Raw genomic sequence first — 18,488 nt, 5'->3', positions numbered from 1 at the left:
TCCTAAAGGCTCCTTATGCAAAATGGAAGGTGCCTGCACATCTGCAAATTCCATGGAAACAGTGTATGTGCTGAACATCTTTCTGAATGTGGTGACCTTACATGCTTTCTGTGACAAGTCTTTGTGATATTCATTTAAAAAAAATTGAAAAAAAAAGCCTTTCTTCTTTCTTTAAAAATATTGAAGAAATACATGGTTTAATCATATTCCTTCAAAAATGGAGTTTTAAAATTATGTCAGTACACCCTTAATGGGACAATAAAATCTATTGTCATGCGTTTATGTTTTTTAATTGCTACATCACATACTTTATACTTCACCCACTTGAGAGTACTCCCTCTATACTTAAAATGGTAGTACTCAAGCATTAGCAGCTATTATGCGAAGGAAAGTTCCAGCAAGTGTAAGAATATTTGTTATTTTATTTAAAGGTATCTATTAAGGAGAAAAAAATGTTATTTTCTACAGAACAATCTTGTAGACATGAAAAGCAGCTCACAGGAAAAGCATTCACAATTCATCAGGACATGTGCCTGGCCTTTCAAGATTTCTGGCATATGCATACAATGCTGTTTGACTTCTCTGCCTCTTTGATATTGCAAGACAACTGTCAACACCATCTTTTCAAAGAAACTTCTACTAGCAGTGCATCTAGATAGTAACCACTTTAGAGGCTGGCAGGTCCCTGGAAACCTGCAGTTAGTGTTATCAGAGTTTATCTGAATGATTAACATAGCCCAAGGCTAGCTATTCTGTAGCTGATGTGAAATTCCATTTCTTTCCTTTCTGGTCTGGAGTGACATTATCAGGTAAATGAACAAAACAAACCAAAAAAATTGCTTTTCTTGCTTACCAGCTCCTCCCGAAGTTGGGCTATGAGTTCATCTCTCTCTTTCAGCTGCAGCTTCAGCACTGAGCATTCATCTTTTATTCCATCCTACAAAAACATCAAAAGAGATGTTATAATAGGCTTAATGCTTTTACTTTGCTCTTGACAAGAAAAGGCTGTTTCACATAGTGTGAGATAATTACATTCAAGTAATGAAACTCAATTCTCGTTTGTCATGTGTGGTGTTTTCAATAACATATTCTAAGTTGCTGCATAAACAAATTAATGCATCTGAAGACATTACATAGAAATGTGAATAGCTCCCTGCACAGAAGTCTATTTCATTGTTTTCTGAATCTTTTAAGCCTTTTTACTGAAGATGCTATCAGGTCATTCCTTTTCAGTTAAAGAATGGCTATAAAATGTTATAATTTCACTCACAGAAAACAACATTAGAGAAATATCAATTTCGAAGCATTATTGCAGAGCTCTTGATCTTGGAGAGGATGAAAAGAAAACACAACACACATTCACAGGAAAAATAAAGAACCCTTCCCGCACATACATCTTTTGCCCCACATCAGCCACACAGCAGCAATTCTCATATTAACTGGGTGGAGGAAAGAAAATAGTTACCACTTAGTGCTATAATCATTGACTGTAACTCGATTCAACTTGCATGAAAATTAACCTAATAGATAAGACAGTAGCCAAACCCAAGTCCATGAGGCAGTCTGCAAGCTGTCTCCAGGCAATTTAATGAGTTCATGTAAGTTTAAACACCTTATTTGGAGAAGAAATGTCAATCACACAGTTTTGTGTTCTGATAAACATCCAAGAAGAGAAACTCAAATGAAATGACGGAACCTTTCAAGAATAACCCCCCAACAAACTAACCAGTTAACTAGCTGGCCACACAACTACAAATGAAGAACTGTATCATATCTTTACATCCTTCTAGTACAAAGACATATTCTGTGGAATCATAGAATGGTTTGGGTTGGAAGGGACCTCAAAGATCATCTAGTTCCAACCCCCATGGGCAGGGACACCCTCACTAGATCAGGTTGCCTAAATCCCCATCTAGTGTGGCCTTAAACACCTCCAGGAATGGGGCTTCCACAACCTGTCTGGGCAACCTATGCCAGTGGCTCACCACCCTCATAGTAAAGAATTTCTTCCTAATGTCTAACCTAAACCTGCCCTCTTTCAGCTTGAATCCATTACCCCTTGTCTTGTCACTACTCTCTCTGGTTAACAGTCTCTCTCCCGCTTTCCTATAGGACTCCTTTAAGTATTCGGAGGTCACAATTAGATCTCCCTGGAGCCTTCTCTTCTCCAGCCTGAACAATCTCAACTCTCTCAGCCTGTCTTCATAGCAGAGGTGTTCCAGCCCCTTGATTATCTTTGTGACCCTCCTCTGGACTCACTCCAACAGCTCTGTGTCTTTCCTGAACTGGGGACCACAGAGCTGGATGCAGTATTTACAAAGTTTGGGAAATATACTGTTTTGGACTATCTTTATTTAAAAAAGCCAATGTACCCCCCCCCAAGCCCTCCCCCCCCCCCCCCCCAAAAAAAAAACAAACCCAACCCCAACCAAAAAAAATGTGGAAATATGGTGATATTTGCACAACATTTAATTTAAAATATTACAAAATTGGACATATCACTAATAGATAATAACAACTGTAAAAGTGCAGAAATTACTTAAACCATGACGAGCTCAGTGGTTCATAAGTTCATAACCAGTGTGATAAACTTGAACTCTGCCAGTAATAATGGTTTTGAAACTCCAAATGAGCACACAATTATGAGACAAAACAGTAAAGTCCATTTTCCTCAAGTAAACGATTGGTTATAATAATTACCTTTCAAAGTAATTATATTGCTCATCATCTGCTCTAACAGAATAGGAAGAAAAAAACAGAATACTCACATCTAAACTCCCAAATATTTACAACTGCAATAAAAAAGAAATACCATGTTTTTGGCAAACAGATAACGAACCTGCTTGCACAGTACTTCAGTACATATCTCCCAAAATACTCAAATTTAGAAAAAGCCAGGACTTGCCCTATCTCTTTATGGACAAACTCGCAGGAGTTTTTCTTTGCTATCTGCTGTCACAGCATTTCACTCTCACTATCTACTAACAGAATGCCATCTAGGAACATTAGCTGAAAATAAAATGCTAATACATCCCAGAATACAGCCCTCAGCACACCATATGTCATCAGCACATTATTTAAAATTTTAGTTAGCAAAAATATCCAATTATTAAAAAGTGTCAAGAAATTTACTATTTTTTTGAAAGTGAGGCCTTTAATTTTTAAAATAGTTTAGAAAGTGATGCAGTTTCTAATTACATTATTGTAAATTCTTTTTGTTAGTATGGTTTCACATTTCTTTATCTCCCAATTTCCCCTTTTTTAATGGAAAAAAAATCCAAAACAACAGTTAACAAAGTACACAGCGGAGGAAGGAAAACAAGGTACCAAAACCAAGACTACTACAAAACTGCCTTTTAGAAGGCACACACAAACAAATGCATCAATGAGGCCTCTAACGGTGTATTGTAACTACAGCAGGAAAGACTTTAGATAAGCCTTGGTACAAGGTATTGTCTACACAGCAACTCAAGCTTCCCTTGGACTAGTGAGATCCTGAAGAAAGGTTTTTGCCTCCCAGAGCTTACAAGGAGTTAAAAACCATAGTGACAAAAAGCAGCCATGCACCCAGCTGGATCTTCCTCACCCAAAGGACTGACCCCCTCTTGCATGAAACAGTTCTCCAGGCACTAAACTTCTATATTCCATCCAACAATTTTCTCATACAATGCAGATTGCAACTGTTGTTACAGCTTAAAGAAAAATACCCAGTCCTACAGTAATTTTCCCCTTGTCACACACCAGTGAAACATGGGCCAGTGGTACATGGTTCTCGTAACTCAACACCCCACAAAATCACCTCCTATGCAGACCTTTGCAGCTTAGTAAAAGAGCAACCTGTGATTTCCAGGGCACCTATTGCGCTGGAATACCAGAGACTATGAGGGCTGGACAAATCCTTAACAGATTTGCCAGCTTTAGAGAAAACAATACCTGTTTTTTCCACCCGTAGCTTAAATATTATTTGCAGTATTAATCTAAACTAGCAGTTAGGTAAGCTTAAGGGCAGAAAGCAAGTGTTGCAATCATTGTCACCGAACAAAAGACTTCATCGGAATCTAAGCATCTCAGCAAGGACTGTCTTTAGACAGTCTTCCCTCAACTTGTGTCGGCACATCAAAGTGCTTGCAAGCGTTACCCAGAATTGTCTAGAAAAAGGGTTACTCTCGCAATTTTCCAAATTTTGTGTTACTGTTCCATCTACTCTAGACCACACCTAGTGTGCAAGCAGCAGAGAGACATTTCTTGTTGAGTTTGGATTTTTACAATCCCATTTTGCTGCATGGCATCTGCATAGGCATCATTTGTTCTGCAAGCACAAAACAAAAGGAAAGACAAATGGTACTTGGTGTTGTTTCTATGTTTCTATTATACTTTGAGGACATTTCTGATATAATACCAACTAGGCAAACAAATAGCAAAAAGAATATACTATACAGGAATAAAAGAAAAACAAATGTAGTTGACTCCAGAAAGGTTTAGGCAAATCCAATATCCCATAAATTTGTCTGAATGTAGCACTAACAGAATAAAAAATGTTACAGAGCCAACTACGTATTGCCTAAATAGTGAATACAGAAAGTAACTACTGAAAACCAGGGAAGGAGAGAAGGCTCCAAAAAACACAGTCTCGTGCAAGAGTCAAAATATTTCAATAAAGGGTTTTGTGAAGGATACCAAATTAGGAGCATGCAATTTAAAGTTAGGGGGAACAGGGAAAGCTTGTGAAATACTATGTTATTTATTAGTCCGGGACAAACAACAATGCACATCAGATAGTGTGAACTCAGAAAGAGTTCCCCTTTAATCCTTAGGACACTGGGAAACTAGTGCAGTGCAAGTCTGATATGGAAAGATGAAGAAGTTTGTTAAGAAAAACTTCTCAAGGTGAATAAGGAGTAGCAGACATAGTCCAATGGGGATTTAGAGTTAAAAAACAAACAAACCCCAAAAAAACCCTACCTGAAAACCAGAATTCCCTTCTAAGTAATTGTCACAACAACAGACATCAGAGGAAAGGACTTGAAAATGATGGCCAGCTTTTAGTAGAGCATGCAATAGGTGTATTCAAAGTTTACATTGTAATTATAAGGCTGGAAGAAATGTTTTCTCCCATGAAGCAGGGCTTTTTAATATACTCTGAATACTTTGGAGCTCCATGGTTTGGGGTCTTCACTGGACCCACATTCCAATGGATATCTGACACATGTATTTCTATGTTCAGGAAAATATGCTTATTTATAATTCTGGTTATGATCATGAATGCAAAATATTTCTCATGTATTTTCAGCCCTTATAATATTTATAAAGTGTAAAAGAGTAACAGATTGGCATATAAGTATCGCTAGCTTCAAGTGTCATCCAGAATCAATTAAGTAACTATAGATTTAAAATTCTGCTAAGTAACATTTACCACTTCTAGTTGCTAAATCAATATCCTTGAATACTCTGATTCCTTAATACTCTGCAAAATTATTTTATACTTGTATATTTTATCAAGGCTGTCAGTCCAAGGAGAACACGGATGCTATGAAAATATTAGTAACCACTCCAAATAATCATTATCATTGCAGCTGTGTGCAGTGTCCACTGTATTTTCTTCACTTATATTCTCTTACGTTGTAAAAAAATCCCCAAACAAACAGAAAAGCACCCACTCAAAGACAAACAAACAAAAAAACAACCACCACCAACAACAAAATAATCCAGGATTTAGCCACATATTCATTTTGGATCTGCTTTTGATATTGTACATATTTACGGTCAGAATGTTCTTCAAATTATCGTCTTTTTACTTCTTCAAATTATCACCCTTTTACTTATTTTCAGTCGTAGACTATGACAGCAATTGCTCTGTCTCAGTGCTAGTATTTTCCTATTTCAGCTTAATTCTGTCCATCTGGGAAAATGCTAAACATAATAGCAAATCTGTTTCTCATCAGATCAGGTCACAAGATGACAAATTGCACTGCGTGTGTGAAGGCAGCTGCAGCAGGTTATACATAAGTGCCAAACAGCATAATCATTTCTATTTTGAAAACTTACTTTATACCTCTTCGTACTTTGCAAAAAATAGGCATATTGTGCTTACTGTAATCAAAGTGCTATAAACAGAACTAACTATGTATTATGGAAGATAAATTCACTGCAATTTTACTTTTATACTAAACAGAATACGTTGCCAAAATAGTACCATAAAATTAGAATATTATAAAACTCATTTGATAAATGTGCTGAATTTCAGGTGCTAAACAGATTGTTTACCAATGCAGGGTAATACAAAAATCAGCAGTTACTTAGAATGTTGTTTCTTTAAAAATATCATCCTAGATCAAACACAACTAAGAAATAAACCCAAATACCAGGGCCACAAAGCTCCATAAATGCTGTACTAGTGGAAGCTTCCTTAAAGTTGTGCAGCAGATTCATACAGCAAAATTTTAAAAATTCTGGATAACTCTGTGGAGGATGGAGCCAGGCTCTTCTCAGTGATGGCCAGCAATAAGACATGGGGCAACAGGTGCAAGCTGGAGCATAGGAGGTTCCACGTAAATATAAGGAGAAACCTTTTCTCTGTGAGGGTGATGGAGCACTGGAACAGGCTGTCCAGAGAGGCTGTGGAGTCTCCTTCTCTGGAGACATTCAAAACCCACGTGGATGTGTTCCCATGTGATTTACTCTAGGTGATCTTGCTCTGGCGGGGGACGGGGTGGACTAGATGATCTTTCAAGGTCCCTTGCAACTCCTAACATTCTGTGATTCTGTGATTCCTTTCAATCACACCAGGAGAAAATGAATTGGCTGGCTCTAATTCTTCACATTTGCACAGCACATTGATTTTGCTTCTTTGGCTCATCTGTTATTTTGGTGGTGTGTCATTCCAGTGAGTATTGGTTGGAGTCCTGACAGTGGTCCCAAAGAGTGGCCACTGAACGCAGGCAGTGGTCACACTTCACTTGCCTGAGTTTCATGTCACACTGCCATGGAAGCTGTTGCTCACACCCAGCACAGGGACAAGGGTAAGCCCACACTTCAGAAATGCCCATTAAAGCATAACATGGCAACACAAAATGATCTCCCCCAAGCCCACCTTTCCTCAACACAAACTTAGTGTCATTACAAGGTATCTTCCCAGTAGGAACAAAACAAATCAATAAAATCTTGAAGCAAATTTGGAAGCTGTGGTCATATCAGAAACAGGCAGCATTATGTACATCCTCTTTTAATGCACTTACAACATTCAAGTGACATAGCTAAAGGAACAGCTCTGTATTTCACTTCTTGCTCATGAAATCAAATGGAGTTTGGGCAGCACAGGATCTTATAATGATAAATAAGCTGATTAAGACTCATAAACCTTGCACAATTCTAATACACCATGTTGTACCTAAGTTCAGTTACATAGAATATGTCAGTAAGGATTTCACTAGAAGAATTTTGGGCAGCTATAATATCCATTTGAATACTAGAATCCAACTGATACTTTATTATGAAATTAAGACTCAGTAAGACTGTAACTTATGCTACTTTAACCTCAGACATTTATGAATACAGAGCTAAATAAACATCATTCTCTTCATAGCAATCCAATTGTCAGTTAACAGTAAAATTCTGAGCAAATTGATGGGGTTTGATTAGGTTTTTTGCTTCAGCTGAATTTTGCTCTTTTCAGCAGCAATAATAAAAAGCATGGATTTTAAAAGTGCGCAGCCTGATCGATAAACTGCAAAAGAAGAAAACTGAATGATCACACCAGGTGAAGCCTGAGATGTATCTAACCTGCAGAAAACATGAACAGCAGCCAGGATTGGAAACATGCACTTAAACACAAACCTGCATGTTTTCTGATACAACCACTCCCTTTTTTCTCTCGTTATGGCTCTTCCTGAGCCAGAATTCACATACACAATACCATGGCTCCTTTGGTGCTATCTCTAAACAAATTATATATTCAAGAAAAGAAAAAAAACCTAACCAAGCAAAACAAAACAAACCAAGCCCCCTAAATCTCCCCTTTGTTTCCAGCACAAGAGCCCTGCAAGAACTATTAAGAACTACTCATCTGTGTGTACTTTTTTGATTTTGATTAGTAAGCTGGTGTTTTCAGGGAACTATCCACAATGTCTGAAAGATCACTTTCCTCCTTCAGGAAAATAGGTTTGTTCTCCTCCATGTGTCTCCCTTTGTGTCTACTGACACTGAATCTCAACTGCCTTTCATCTTTAAGTAATTTGGTACAATGAGATCCTTCTGCAACATTTCACACCCTATTTTAATATTGATTATTCTGGACCCTTCTGGAAGTATAATTCTTCCTTTAATAAATGACTGCTCTCTCATATCTCTTGTACTCTACAACTAATCTGCCATTAATCCAAGAGAAAACTTCCCCACTCATCATCTTTTTTTTTTAAAGGCTTTGATGAAGGGCCTTGTTGAAAGCTTTTTGGAAATTGAGTTAACTACACCAAAGAGATCAGCCTTATTCACATGTTTATGTCCCTTCCAGCAGACTTCTGAAGTATGATTAAAATCTCAGAAAGTCAAGTCTGCTCGTCCTCATTTATTATTATATTAATTTATGACCAACTAAATCTGTTTTCCAGAAAATTTTTTACTAATTTACCTTGTAACAAAGTTAAAATAAAATAACTTTTGAAGGAACCTCTCCAACACTCAAGAAAACCCCACCACAAAACACAAACAATAAATACAGAAAAAAAATCAAATCCCACACCCTAGCATCTTTTTTCTGTCCTTTCACTAAGAGAAAGATTTATGCAACAACAGATGCCTAAATTGGCAAGCATTTGCAGTTCAACTATTTCTTGTACTAATTTCTTTAGCATATCTGAATGAATATCTGATTTGAGAGATTTCTTATTCTGTATTGTTCCATTTTATTCTCAGGTATTTGCAAATGACATTTCAAGAATTTTTCCTCAGACTAGTTGCCCCACTGCTGATGGTGTATCTGCTTATGTGGAAACAAACACAGATCATTTATTTACTGTTTTTATAATAACCTTATTTGCCAGAAGTCGTTCCCTATACAACAATTATCTTTCATTTTCACTGCAAATTCTCTGGAAGACCTCATGCCACTTTCTAATTTTAAGAAAACCTTTTATAATCAGGATGGGTTTTTGTTGTTTTAGTATTTTGGACTTGCTTGTTTTTTCACTGAATTGTAAACCTGAAGTTCAAGAATTTGACATTCCCTTATTAACTGTCATAATCATCAGGAAAAAACATTCGTATCTATTCATATCTATTTTTTTTCCCTAATATTGAATCAGCAAATCCAAAACCCCTTCAACACTCTTACATGCAAACAACCTTAATCATATATAGTACATACAGACTAATTCACATCATATTAATAAAAATCTACAGCCTTTTAGGGACGTAATTTTACTCTCAATTGAAACCACTTTTTCACTGGTATGTTGCAGTTGCTTTCTGCCAAACAGCATGAGAAAACCATTTAGGGCAAGAATAAAGTAAAAAAAATCTGCCAAGTGCCACATTTTTGTAAAGGTTCCATTACCATCAAGCCACTAAATGAATTTCTTCATATTCAGAGAATAACACCTTACACAAAACCTCTTTGCTCTAAAATGGAACGAGACTGGTCCCAAATTAGATCCTGGCTCCCCCATGAGGAGATCAACAGCAAAGTTCCTCCTGGCTCCAACACTAGAGGCCACTGAGTTGAAGTCTACCCTGCATCCACCACTGTGTTACACTGTCAGCTTGAATATGTGACAGCATTTCTGTTATTTTATGTTAAATTCAACATTTGGCCTTTAAAATATGCTTTCTCCTGCTTCCTGGAATCACAAGACTGTTTAGACAAAAGGCAAGGAGAGCCTTAAAAAATAGTGACTTTCAGCTTTTCCAGTTGTGAGGAGAAACATGACAAAAACCTCTCATGCACAGCAACCAAAAGAAAAAAATATATTTGTACGTTTTCCAGTTACTATTGTTAAAGCCAAGTCAAGCCTTTCTTTAGGATCTGAATAAAAGTAATCTTAGACTGACCAGGGTGACTGAGGGAGTTAAACAATGATCTTCCAAACACAGGAATTGACAGAAGAAATGAGGCGATGCAGCCAGCTCTGGCTGGTTCCAAAGTGAGGAATATTATAATTCCACAAAAAATTAAATAGGTTATAATATTGAAAGTAACATGTAATTCCAGGGAAGTTTTTGGGATCAAAAATGCAAACATTTGTATGCATGGATAATGCATGCAAATAAGAAATACTCAGGGTACTAATAGTGATAGATGAGGAACCATTAAGTACCATCTAACACAGGTCTGGAGTAGAAGTGAGAACATGAAAGCTCATGGTGGCAGGGTACCTGGCTCTCTGTCAGATATTTAAGAAAGATTAAATAGGAACAAATGCTTCAAATTCCTCAATTTATAGAAGCAAGGTATCTTCATGAGAAAGACCACACATTTTTCATGCATCACATGTTTTATCTGTGTATAAAATGGGAAATACACACACAACTTCAGCTTCTAAGGAAAGAGGTTTCAAAAGAACATATAGAACAGCAGAGAACACCCAAATATACTTTGGAAAATAAAAAGTTTACCCCAGATTAACCTAAATGTTTCCTTTGCTATTCTGGATTTTAAACTTTCATTTGGCCACTAATAGGTAGACTGAGAAAAAAGCTGATTTAGAAAATGCTTACCACATAATAAATGTTAAGAACACCACCATCTATAAGGATTAGTACTATTTTGAAGGTAGAAAAATATTCATTTGTAATTTTGAATAAAACTTTAAATTTTCACTGTACTTAGACCACCTTAAGTTCAGGTGGCTTTTAAGGTACCCATTGGAAAACATGAAACTATTTGGTAAATGTTTATAGGAACCAATATTTATTTAATTACTTAAAGAGATGCCTACAAATTTCCCATTACCTTATTCTGCTAATCATCCCATGTAAACTGCTGCATTCATTGTTGTGATTTCAGTGACAAACATAAGCATTCTGGGGTCCTCATGCTATGAATAAGATCAAACTTGCCTCAAGATCAACAATTAAAAAAAAAATTGAAAACCGTCAAATCTAGTAAAATTCTATTTCTATGAGCCCTACAGGAAAAAAGTTATTTCCAGAGACAATAAATTCTGGAACAATAACCCAAATAAATTTTTAAGAAATTAGTACATCTGAAAAGGTCACAGATATTTTTCCTCCTTAATTGGGGATCTATTAAAGGATAAATACATTGAAAACTTTTGGCAATTCTTAGAGCACTTTCATACCAGTCTAACTCCTTGCATTCCTAAAGGCTCCCTACATCCACAGTACTAGCATAGAAAAGACCCTCCTATTTAGATAAAATGAGAGCACAGAAATAGCACACACTGTTTATTTTTATAACATCAAGGGTTATTCTGGAGAACATAATGTCCTCTCTTAAACTACATATAATACGTATATAATTTGCTAATGCTTTTCAACATACTAGATAATATTACCAATCGATTTAATAAAATAGGACTGAATAGGAAAAATATGTACAGCAGGTGGACAGATCAGTAATTAATTTTGATATTTCAGAATATCTTGCTACACACTACATAAAACCTGCAGATATAAAATATGAAGATTGTTTCCAGCCTTTAACTCACGTGCTAAACACAGTTGGATTACTTGCTTTAGATAAGGAAATTTACTAATTATTGCCATACCCCTCTTTCACTTACTGCCAATTAGTACACAAAAGTCTTGAATACCTATTTATTCTAAAAAAACAGTAAGGTTTTATCTCTACTTGCCAGATAGGCAAGAGTAGATTCTGAATTACAGTGGACATACCTCACATTGAGTACAGACGTATACAGTCAATTACTAACCCTCTCACTAATAAAAATACAAGGGAATTTCATGGTAATTAAAGGATGTAATTTTCAATATATATCTTACCAAAAATTACCAAAAGGATAATTGCCTGTATTTAAACTATTCATGCTATTCATTATTTGGGTATTTTCAATGAAATATTTTACTTTTATTTTCCTTTTCAAGTAATTACATCTCCATCAGCATCTTATAACCACTAACTGAGAATCCTGAATTTTGCATGTCAATGTTCATGCTAGACAGTCACGAAAAAATAAAAATGTAAAAAGACTTTACAAGACTATAAACTCAGTGTGACTCCCTCACAAACTGCATACCCAATTATTTATTGACCTTCAATGAAAACGCTTTTTTTTTTTATTTTAGACTAAACCTTTGTTCAACCAATATGACATTTTGCTGGTATTTTTTATGCAGCTATATCAGTCTTTAAATACCACCAACTTTGCATACATATAGAAAATCTAATTTCTGGACTGACACTACGATCATTACAAAAGAAAAGACATCTTTATCTTAATGAGTTTTTAAGCAAAAATACAATGAAAAAGGCTTTGTCAGATAACTGAGACAAAATTCAGCTATCAGAAGGCAGTAATTGTCCTATGGCAGCATAACTAAGACACGACAAAATTTAATTCTCTTAAGACAATACAGTACCAACTATAAATATCTACCTAGTTTGGGCAGTACAACACTCTATGCCACAATCAATATGCCATATGAGAACTCTAATACAGAACTTCTGATTCTGAGTTTCCATGTATAGATCAATGCACTAAGCCACACAGAAAGCCACAAAGAAATTAAATTCTATAAATTAAGTAAAAAAAATATAGAAATCCACAGGATTGAGTTTGGACTCTTTTTTTATACTTTGACCCCTCTGCATTACACATCTCATACTGGATTATTTCAAGTATACAAGTCTAACAGAAGAATCCTGAAATACATCATTCCTTTTCTAAAAATTAAGTAAGGAAGAATTAGGAGTGCTATAAATTTGGCAGTCAGACTCCGTAAAATTTTCCTCTGTAAGAAGAAACAAACAAAACCCCTAATAATGCCAAGATACCATGGGAAACAACTCTGGCCACAAAGCAAACACATCTTTTGTTTGTTTCTTTGTAACCAAGTAGCAGATTACCACTTTTTCTTTAAGACTGGAGCCAAATGGGGATTTTGTAACAACATCTCTCTTGGCTTTAAAGTGTTTATTTCATTAGAAAAAAGCCCTTGACCTTTCTGAATAAAAATTCATCAGTTTTGAAGAGCCTTACAGGGGCAAAATGTTTTCATCCTGTTGAGCTAGAAGAATAGCCGTTACTCTGCACCGCTGCCTACCCGCCAGCGCAGTGGCTGAGGTTGCCCCCAGGAGATGGATAGACACGCCGCCGGTGCTTCCTCATACTCACAACAGGGACTTGAACCCAGATCACCTGCATTTATCGTGGCTGCCCTGGCCACCGCCTCACTGAGATTTTAGAGCAGCCTGCACTTTTCTCTCTACAGAAAATTGAGAGAAAGACTCGGTAGTTTGCATAAAAATTAATTCCTGTTGCAAGTAGAGCATCATTCAAGTTTCTTTCTCTCTTACAAATGAGAAATGAGCGCTGAGTCTGCAGCAGCAAAGTCACCAGCAGAAATTTACTGTTTGAGTATGGCTGCTGCTTCTGCTTTGGAACAGCATGTTTACTTTAACTTCTTTGTATAGGCTGGGAACATAAGCTTTGCAGAACTTTTTGATAATATTAAAATATTTGAAATGAATAGAGCTAAACTAAGGATTAATTTGCCTGGTAACAGAATTGTAATTATGACTGTGGGTATTATATTAAAAGCACCCAAATGTTAATAAGAGCTAGTTAACTCCAGCAGGTAGCTGTGATTAGCTATTACTAGACTTGATCTTTTACAGATGGGAAAAGCTATAGGGTTACGATCCAAGAAAAATAGGTGGTCCTTCTGTACAGATTTTCACATGAATCATCCCTTTCCTCTCATAAATCTTACCATTTAATTCTTTAGTATTTGTCATTATGGAATTGGGAAGCCTAACCTTGCAACCTCTTCTCTGCTCATTTTGAACAAAGAAAGAAAAATGCCAAGAAACACAGCCAAAATGGAGCTTGATGTTATTTTATTTAGGCAGTTTCCCAAGGATCCAGTTACTAAAACATTATTTATAAGTCACATTTTAAGTGAATTATGTGTGCCACAGAGGCATTAATTATACTGTCACTTGCAGTGCAATATTGCACCTAGTTAAGCTCCTGTTTGACTCTTCCTTTGCCACTGTTACATGGTCTTAGCTGTATACCCTTTCCAGTTACCATTATTAAACATTATATTCCACTTACAGCAGACCTCTGCTATCTCCTATTTTGTAAAAAATAAATAAATAAAATAGACACATTTCAGTGTCCATTTTATCCTGGGCATGAGTTTTATCCTGACATACCCCCAGAGAAGCTGAGCCAATAGATGTGGTGAGTGAGACTGGGTAGATTAATGAGCTCATTATAATTCATTAAAGAGTGATGTGGGGATGACTGCCCACTTTAATTAGTTTTATTACTGCAGGAAATTGTTTCATATGCCAAGCTCATCACCGAGCATGCCTGGAAAACATTAGAGTGGTAATCAGACTTGATACGAGAACCTTTCATTAGCCCGTAAGGCTAAAGGCACTTCGAATGACAAGGAAAGCATTAAAAAGATGGACATGAGAGTGGCTAGCATAAAATAATTTATCATGTCTAATAATTCAGTGATAAACAGCACAATTGTGATTTCGAGTCAAAAAGTTGTTGCAACTGCCATGGTTGCTATGGTACACCGTGTACTATTCCTGTAATCATGACATTAGCTGACAGTAATAGATTTAGAAGGTTTAATAGGTCAGGTTTGCTCAGATAATAAATCCTAATGCAAATTAGCTATGACTCAAATATTCTAATGAAAATGTTAATTGGTAACTGGAATTTCTTCAGAAATATGTGGGCCTCTGGGAAGCCAGGTAAACAGGTAATACTTGAATTATTCTTATTTTTTTAGATAACAGGGCAAAATCCCAAGTAAAAGAATAGTAGATCTGGATGGTGAGGAATGGAAAATTAGCTGAAGAGTTTCATTCAGTCTGTGAAAGTGCTACTGAAGAAAGAATTATATTCTGGGATCCGCTCTTGAAACATTTAAAGGCCTAGAACATACTCACATCCAAGGTCTCTTCATCACCATGCAAATGCTTTAAGGGCTAATCCCTGTAACCTCAACAATGTATTACCATCATGGCTATCTTATTTTAATTACACCCTCTTTCACTTTATGAAATAGTAAATCTTCCTAAGACCTACACTGCTGATTAGTTGTATTTTGAATACTTTGCTTGGTGTTGTTTCAATACAAACGTTAAAGGAACATCTATAAATGTCCCTGCTCCATTCATGAACAAAGTGGTGAGCTGTAATCTAAATTGGTCATTGATGATTAAATACAACAACAGGTCATAACGAAATATGTGATAGGAATGCTTCCAATTTTAAGGTAGTTTTTGAGGCAGTTTAGAGTAGCATAACACATGGCTGTTTTTTTTCCTTCTGTCTCCCACCAAACACATGAGGTAATTCAACAGTGTGAAATAAAACTGTGTCTGAAGTCATGTCAGTTCTCACGTGTACCATTATATTTTCATGCCTGGTGTCATTCAACCACTCCAAAATCCCACTACTTAATTTCCCCTCAAATTTTCACAAAAAGCTGGTTACTCATAAACATTCTTGTACAAAAGAGCAGGTTGGGTTTTTTTATTTAGCAGTGCAGCTGGTCATTGTTATTTTGCTTCTGGTAAGAAAATAGGTGTCACTAACTCCTTGCTCCCATGCAGGAACATTTCCCTTGGTAAGCAACCCCACTGCTGCTTTGTCAAGTACGATAGTGTTGAGACTGACAGGACAGCAGCATCTGGCTGTCAGGTATTTTCACATTCCTATTGTAGATGTGGTACATATAAGTATCACAAATGGAGGGTGAGCAAAAAGAAATCAAGATAGTCAACACAGATTTCTGGGATGTCTTCCGTACAGTTCTGTGTGCTGTTATCTTAAAGGCAGTCCTTGCTGTTGCACTGTGGCTCACAGTACTAACAAAGTAAGTCTTACAAAAGTCTTCCTACACACGGGTTGCTGTTAGGTATGATCTTACGAAGAAGAAGCTGAACAAAAAGGACAATGAAAAAAAAATCTCTGAATAAAACCAAGGGTTCTTTTTATTTTCTATGTCACCATGCTCATAACAATTCTCTCTTTTGCTTATTACTACTCCAAAACCCCTTAATCGTCCTTATCCTTGTATTACACCTGGATCAGGCATAATTAAGGGCCTTATACTTTTCCCAAGCCACTAATGTTCTGAGCCCAGTACTTTATATTCCCAAAATCTTTCCAGTTACTTCAGAGCATGTAGAGTGAACCAACACTACAGAAACTGAAAATATGTACTGATGAGACTCTTGGCTCGTCTTTCAATCATTGAAACAGACGGAGAGATTTGTGTGGGTACTATTTTAGGAGTGATTAATACTGATTTCCCCATCGGTTCGCATTGCATATTTCACAATCTTGCACATAATCTTTCTTTTTGAGGCTCAACAGTATCCTTAGCAACTGAATTGGAATATCTAGCCCAACAGGTTAACTGGGAATCTCTTTATGTCTTAATAGTCTTTTATGTTTTAAATGTAAGGAGAAACATTTTCTGCAGTTTAAGCTGTGATACTGTGAAAAGAGAAACAAAACAAACCCACTGCACCATCCCACCCCCCTTTCACATTCAGGTGGGAGGATCTGAGAAGATTTCAACATAGTCATCTGACAACTGTACACATAGGATTTACAAGAAGTACAGGAAACAGTAATTTCAGCAGTGCAAGATAAAACAAATTCATCTGCTGAAGGAAAATTTGTTCAACACCACCATTGTTTTATATGTAGGATGAAGTTATCTGTAGTTTAGCTAATCCATGCAGGCTGATCATCCTGCACATTTTGAAGACTGCCAAATTACTGTCATCTCACCTTGTTCTCACTTGTATCACACACTTATTATTTGAAGTTTTCTAGGAGCTGCAGACTGGAACCGGGGTTAAGAATCAAATCTCAAACAAGGCAGTAACATAAAAGAGACATTGCAGAGCAGTTCTGTCTCACTGCTTTGAGTTGATTCTCTCTGAACCTGAAGTATAATTGCTCTTGATGGGACAAAATTAAAGTAAGGGCTGTTTTTTTTCTATCTGTTTGATTTCGCTAGCACATGTATGTTTAACAACTGTTAGCAATATGACTACACTCCCTCTTGTACAGCTAATTATGCATTTTCAGGTTTAAAAGATCTCTGTCTTCTCGCTCAATTCAAATTACACAGAACAATTACCTTATATCAGCAAGTTTGAAATAGAAGAAAGGGTTATTTCCTTCTCAGTTAAGTTTCTCAGTTGGAGATTAAATTAAAATCTGAACAAAAGATGATGATGGCTCTCACTATAAATCCAGTTGATGGACACTGGTAAATGCTTCCTGAGAGTCTATCTGCTGTTGTCAATGCTTCAAACATTTGTCATTCAAAGATCTTTGGTCTGGCAGAAAAGCAAGCAGAATTTAGGCTTAGCTATTCTTTCTCAGCTGCTGCTGTATTTCTGCGACATTGACACTGACTTTGTCCCATAACAGACAAATGCTATCTCATGAAAATACAAAATGGCTGATTTTGCAGTAAAAGAGCAGAAGTTTTAATTAAAATTAATAGAAAAAAATCATCTGAGTGAGACACTCCTGTGGAAATACACAGGAACACACATGGTTTCATGCGATTATCTTCAGCCCCACAAGAATTTAGATGTGTGAAAATCTTAAGACAACAATCACAGAATGACTTAGAAAATGATGTACTCTTGGAGATCCTGTCCTTCAGTACCTTTCAGATTGTGGGTGAGGAGTTTAATTAAAGCTATAAACTGGGGATAGAGATGATTTCCATATATATATATATGATTAAACACCTGCCCAAATGAGGTTCTGATCTTTAAAGATGGCATTAAACACGCTATCTCACTGGTTAAATCTCTCAAGAAAACGTCACAGTTTACAGTCAAAAATGGCATAATGACTCATTTCCACAGGAAGATTTCATCACATGAAAAGGTGTTTCCAAATCTCCTCTACCCTACAGAGAGGTACTGCTTCGTGTGCAATATATACAACAAGAACTCCTGCTAAAGGTTATGAGAGCATTAACACCATATCCGAAGCCTACAACAAAGAAACCAATTGCATCTGACACAGGCATGCTCAGGCTTTGAGCTGAACTGTGAAACAATAGAAAATTTACCATTGCTTTACTAAGCTTAATACAGAACCACAGGTCACAAGCTCTGCCTTTTTTTGTTAACTTGAGAATTTCTTGAGAGTGTTAAACAAGTTTGCCTGTACATTTAATAGACACAGATGTACTTTCATGTCATACTGGCGATGCTGCAGCACAGCCTTCCTTCCACGCACTGGGAAACAAATCCTGCCCAGGTGAACACCGCTGCACAC

General features: G+C 36.5%; 1 protein-coding gene across 1 annotated transcript in view; it reads right to left on the bottom strand.

Annotated features, from left to right (window-relative positions):
* Positions 1-18,488, bottom strand: part of CCSER1 (coiled-coil serine rich protein 1) — a gene marked incomplete at its 3' end in the record, with an annotated part of 600,835 nt that overhangs the window by 308,490 nt on the left and 273,857 nt on the right. The window contains exon 7 of the mRNA XM_084262954.1: positions 854-937. Within this exon, the coding sequence (XP_084119080.1) occupies positions 854-937 (84 nt within the window). The remainder of the gene's footprint in view (positions 1-853; positions 938-18,488) is intronic.

This window comes from Gallinula chloropus (genome assembly GCF_964237585.1).
Source record: "Gallinula chloropus genome assembly, chromosome: 4".
NCBI classification, from domain to species: domain Eukaryota; kingdom Metazoa; phylum Chordata; class Aves; order Gruiformes; family Rallidae; genus Gallinula; species Gallinula chloropus.
Note: the sequence above shows the minus strand (reverse complement) of the source record. Positions and strands in the feature narration are given on the sequence as shown.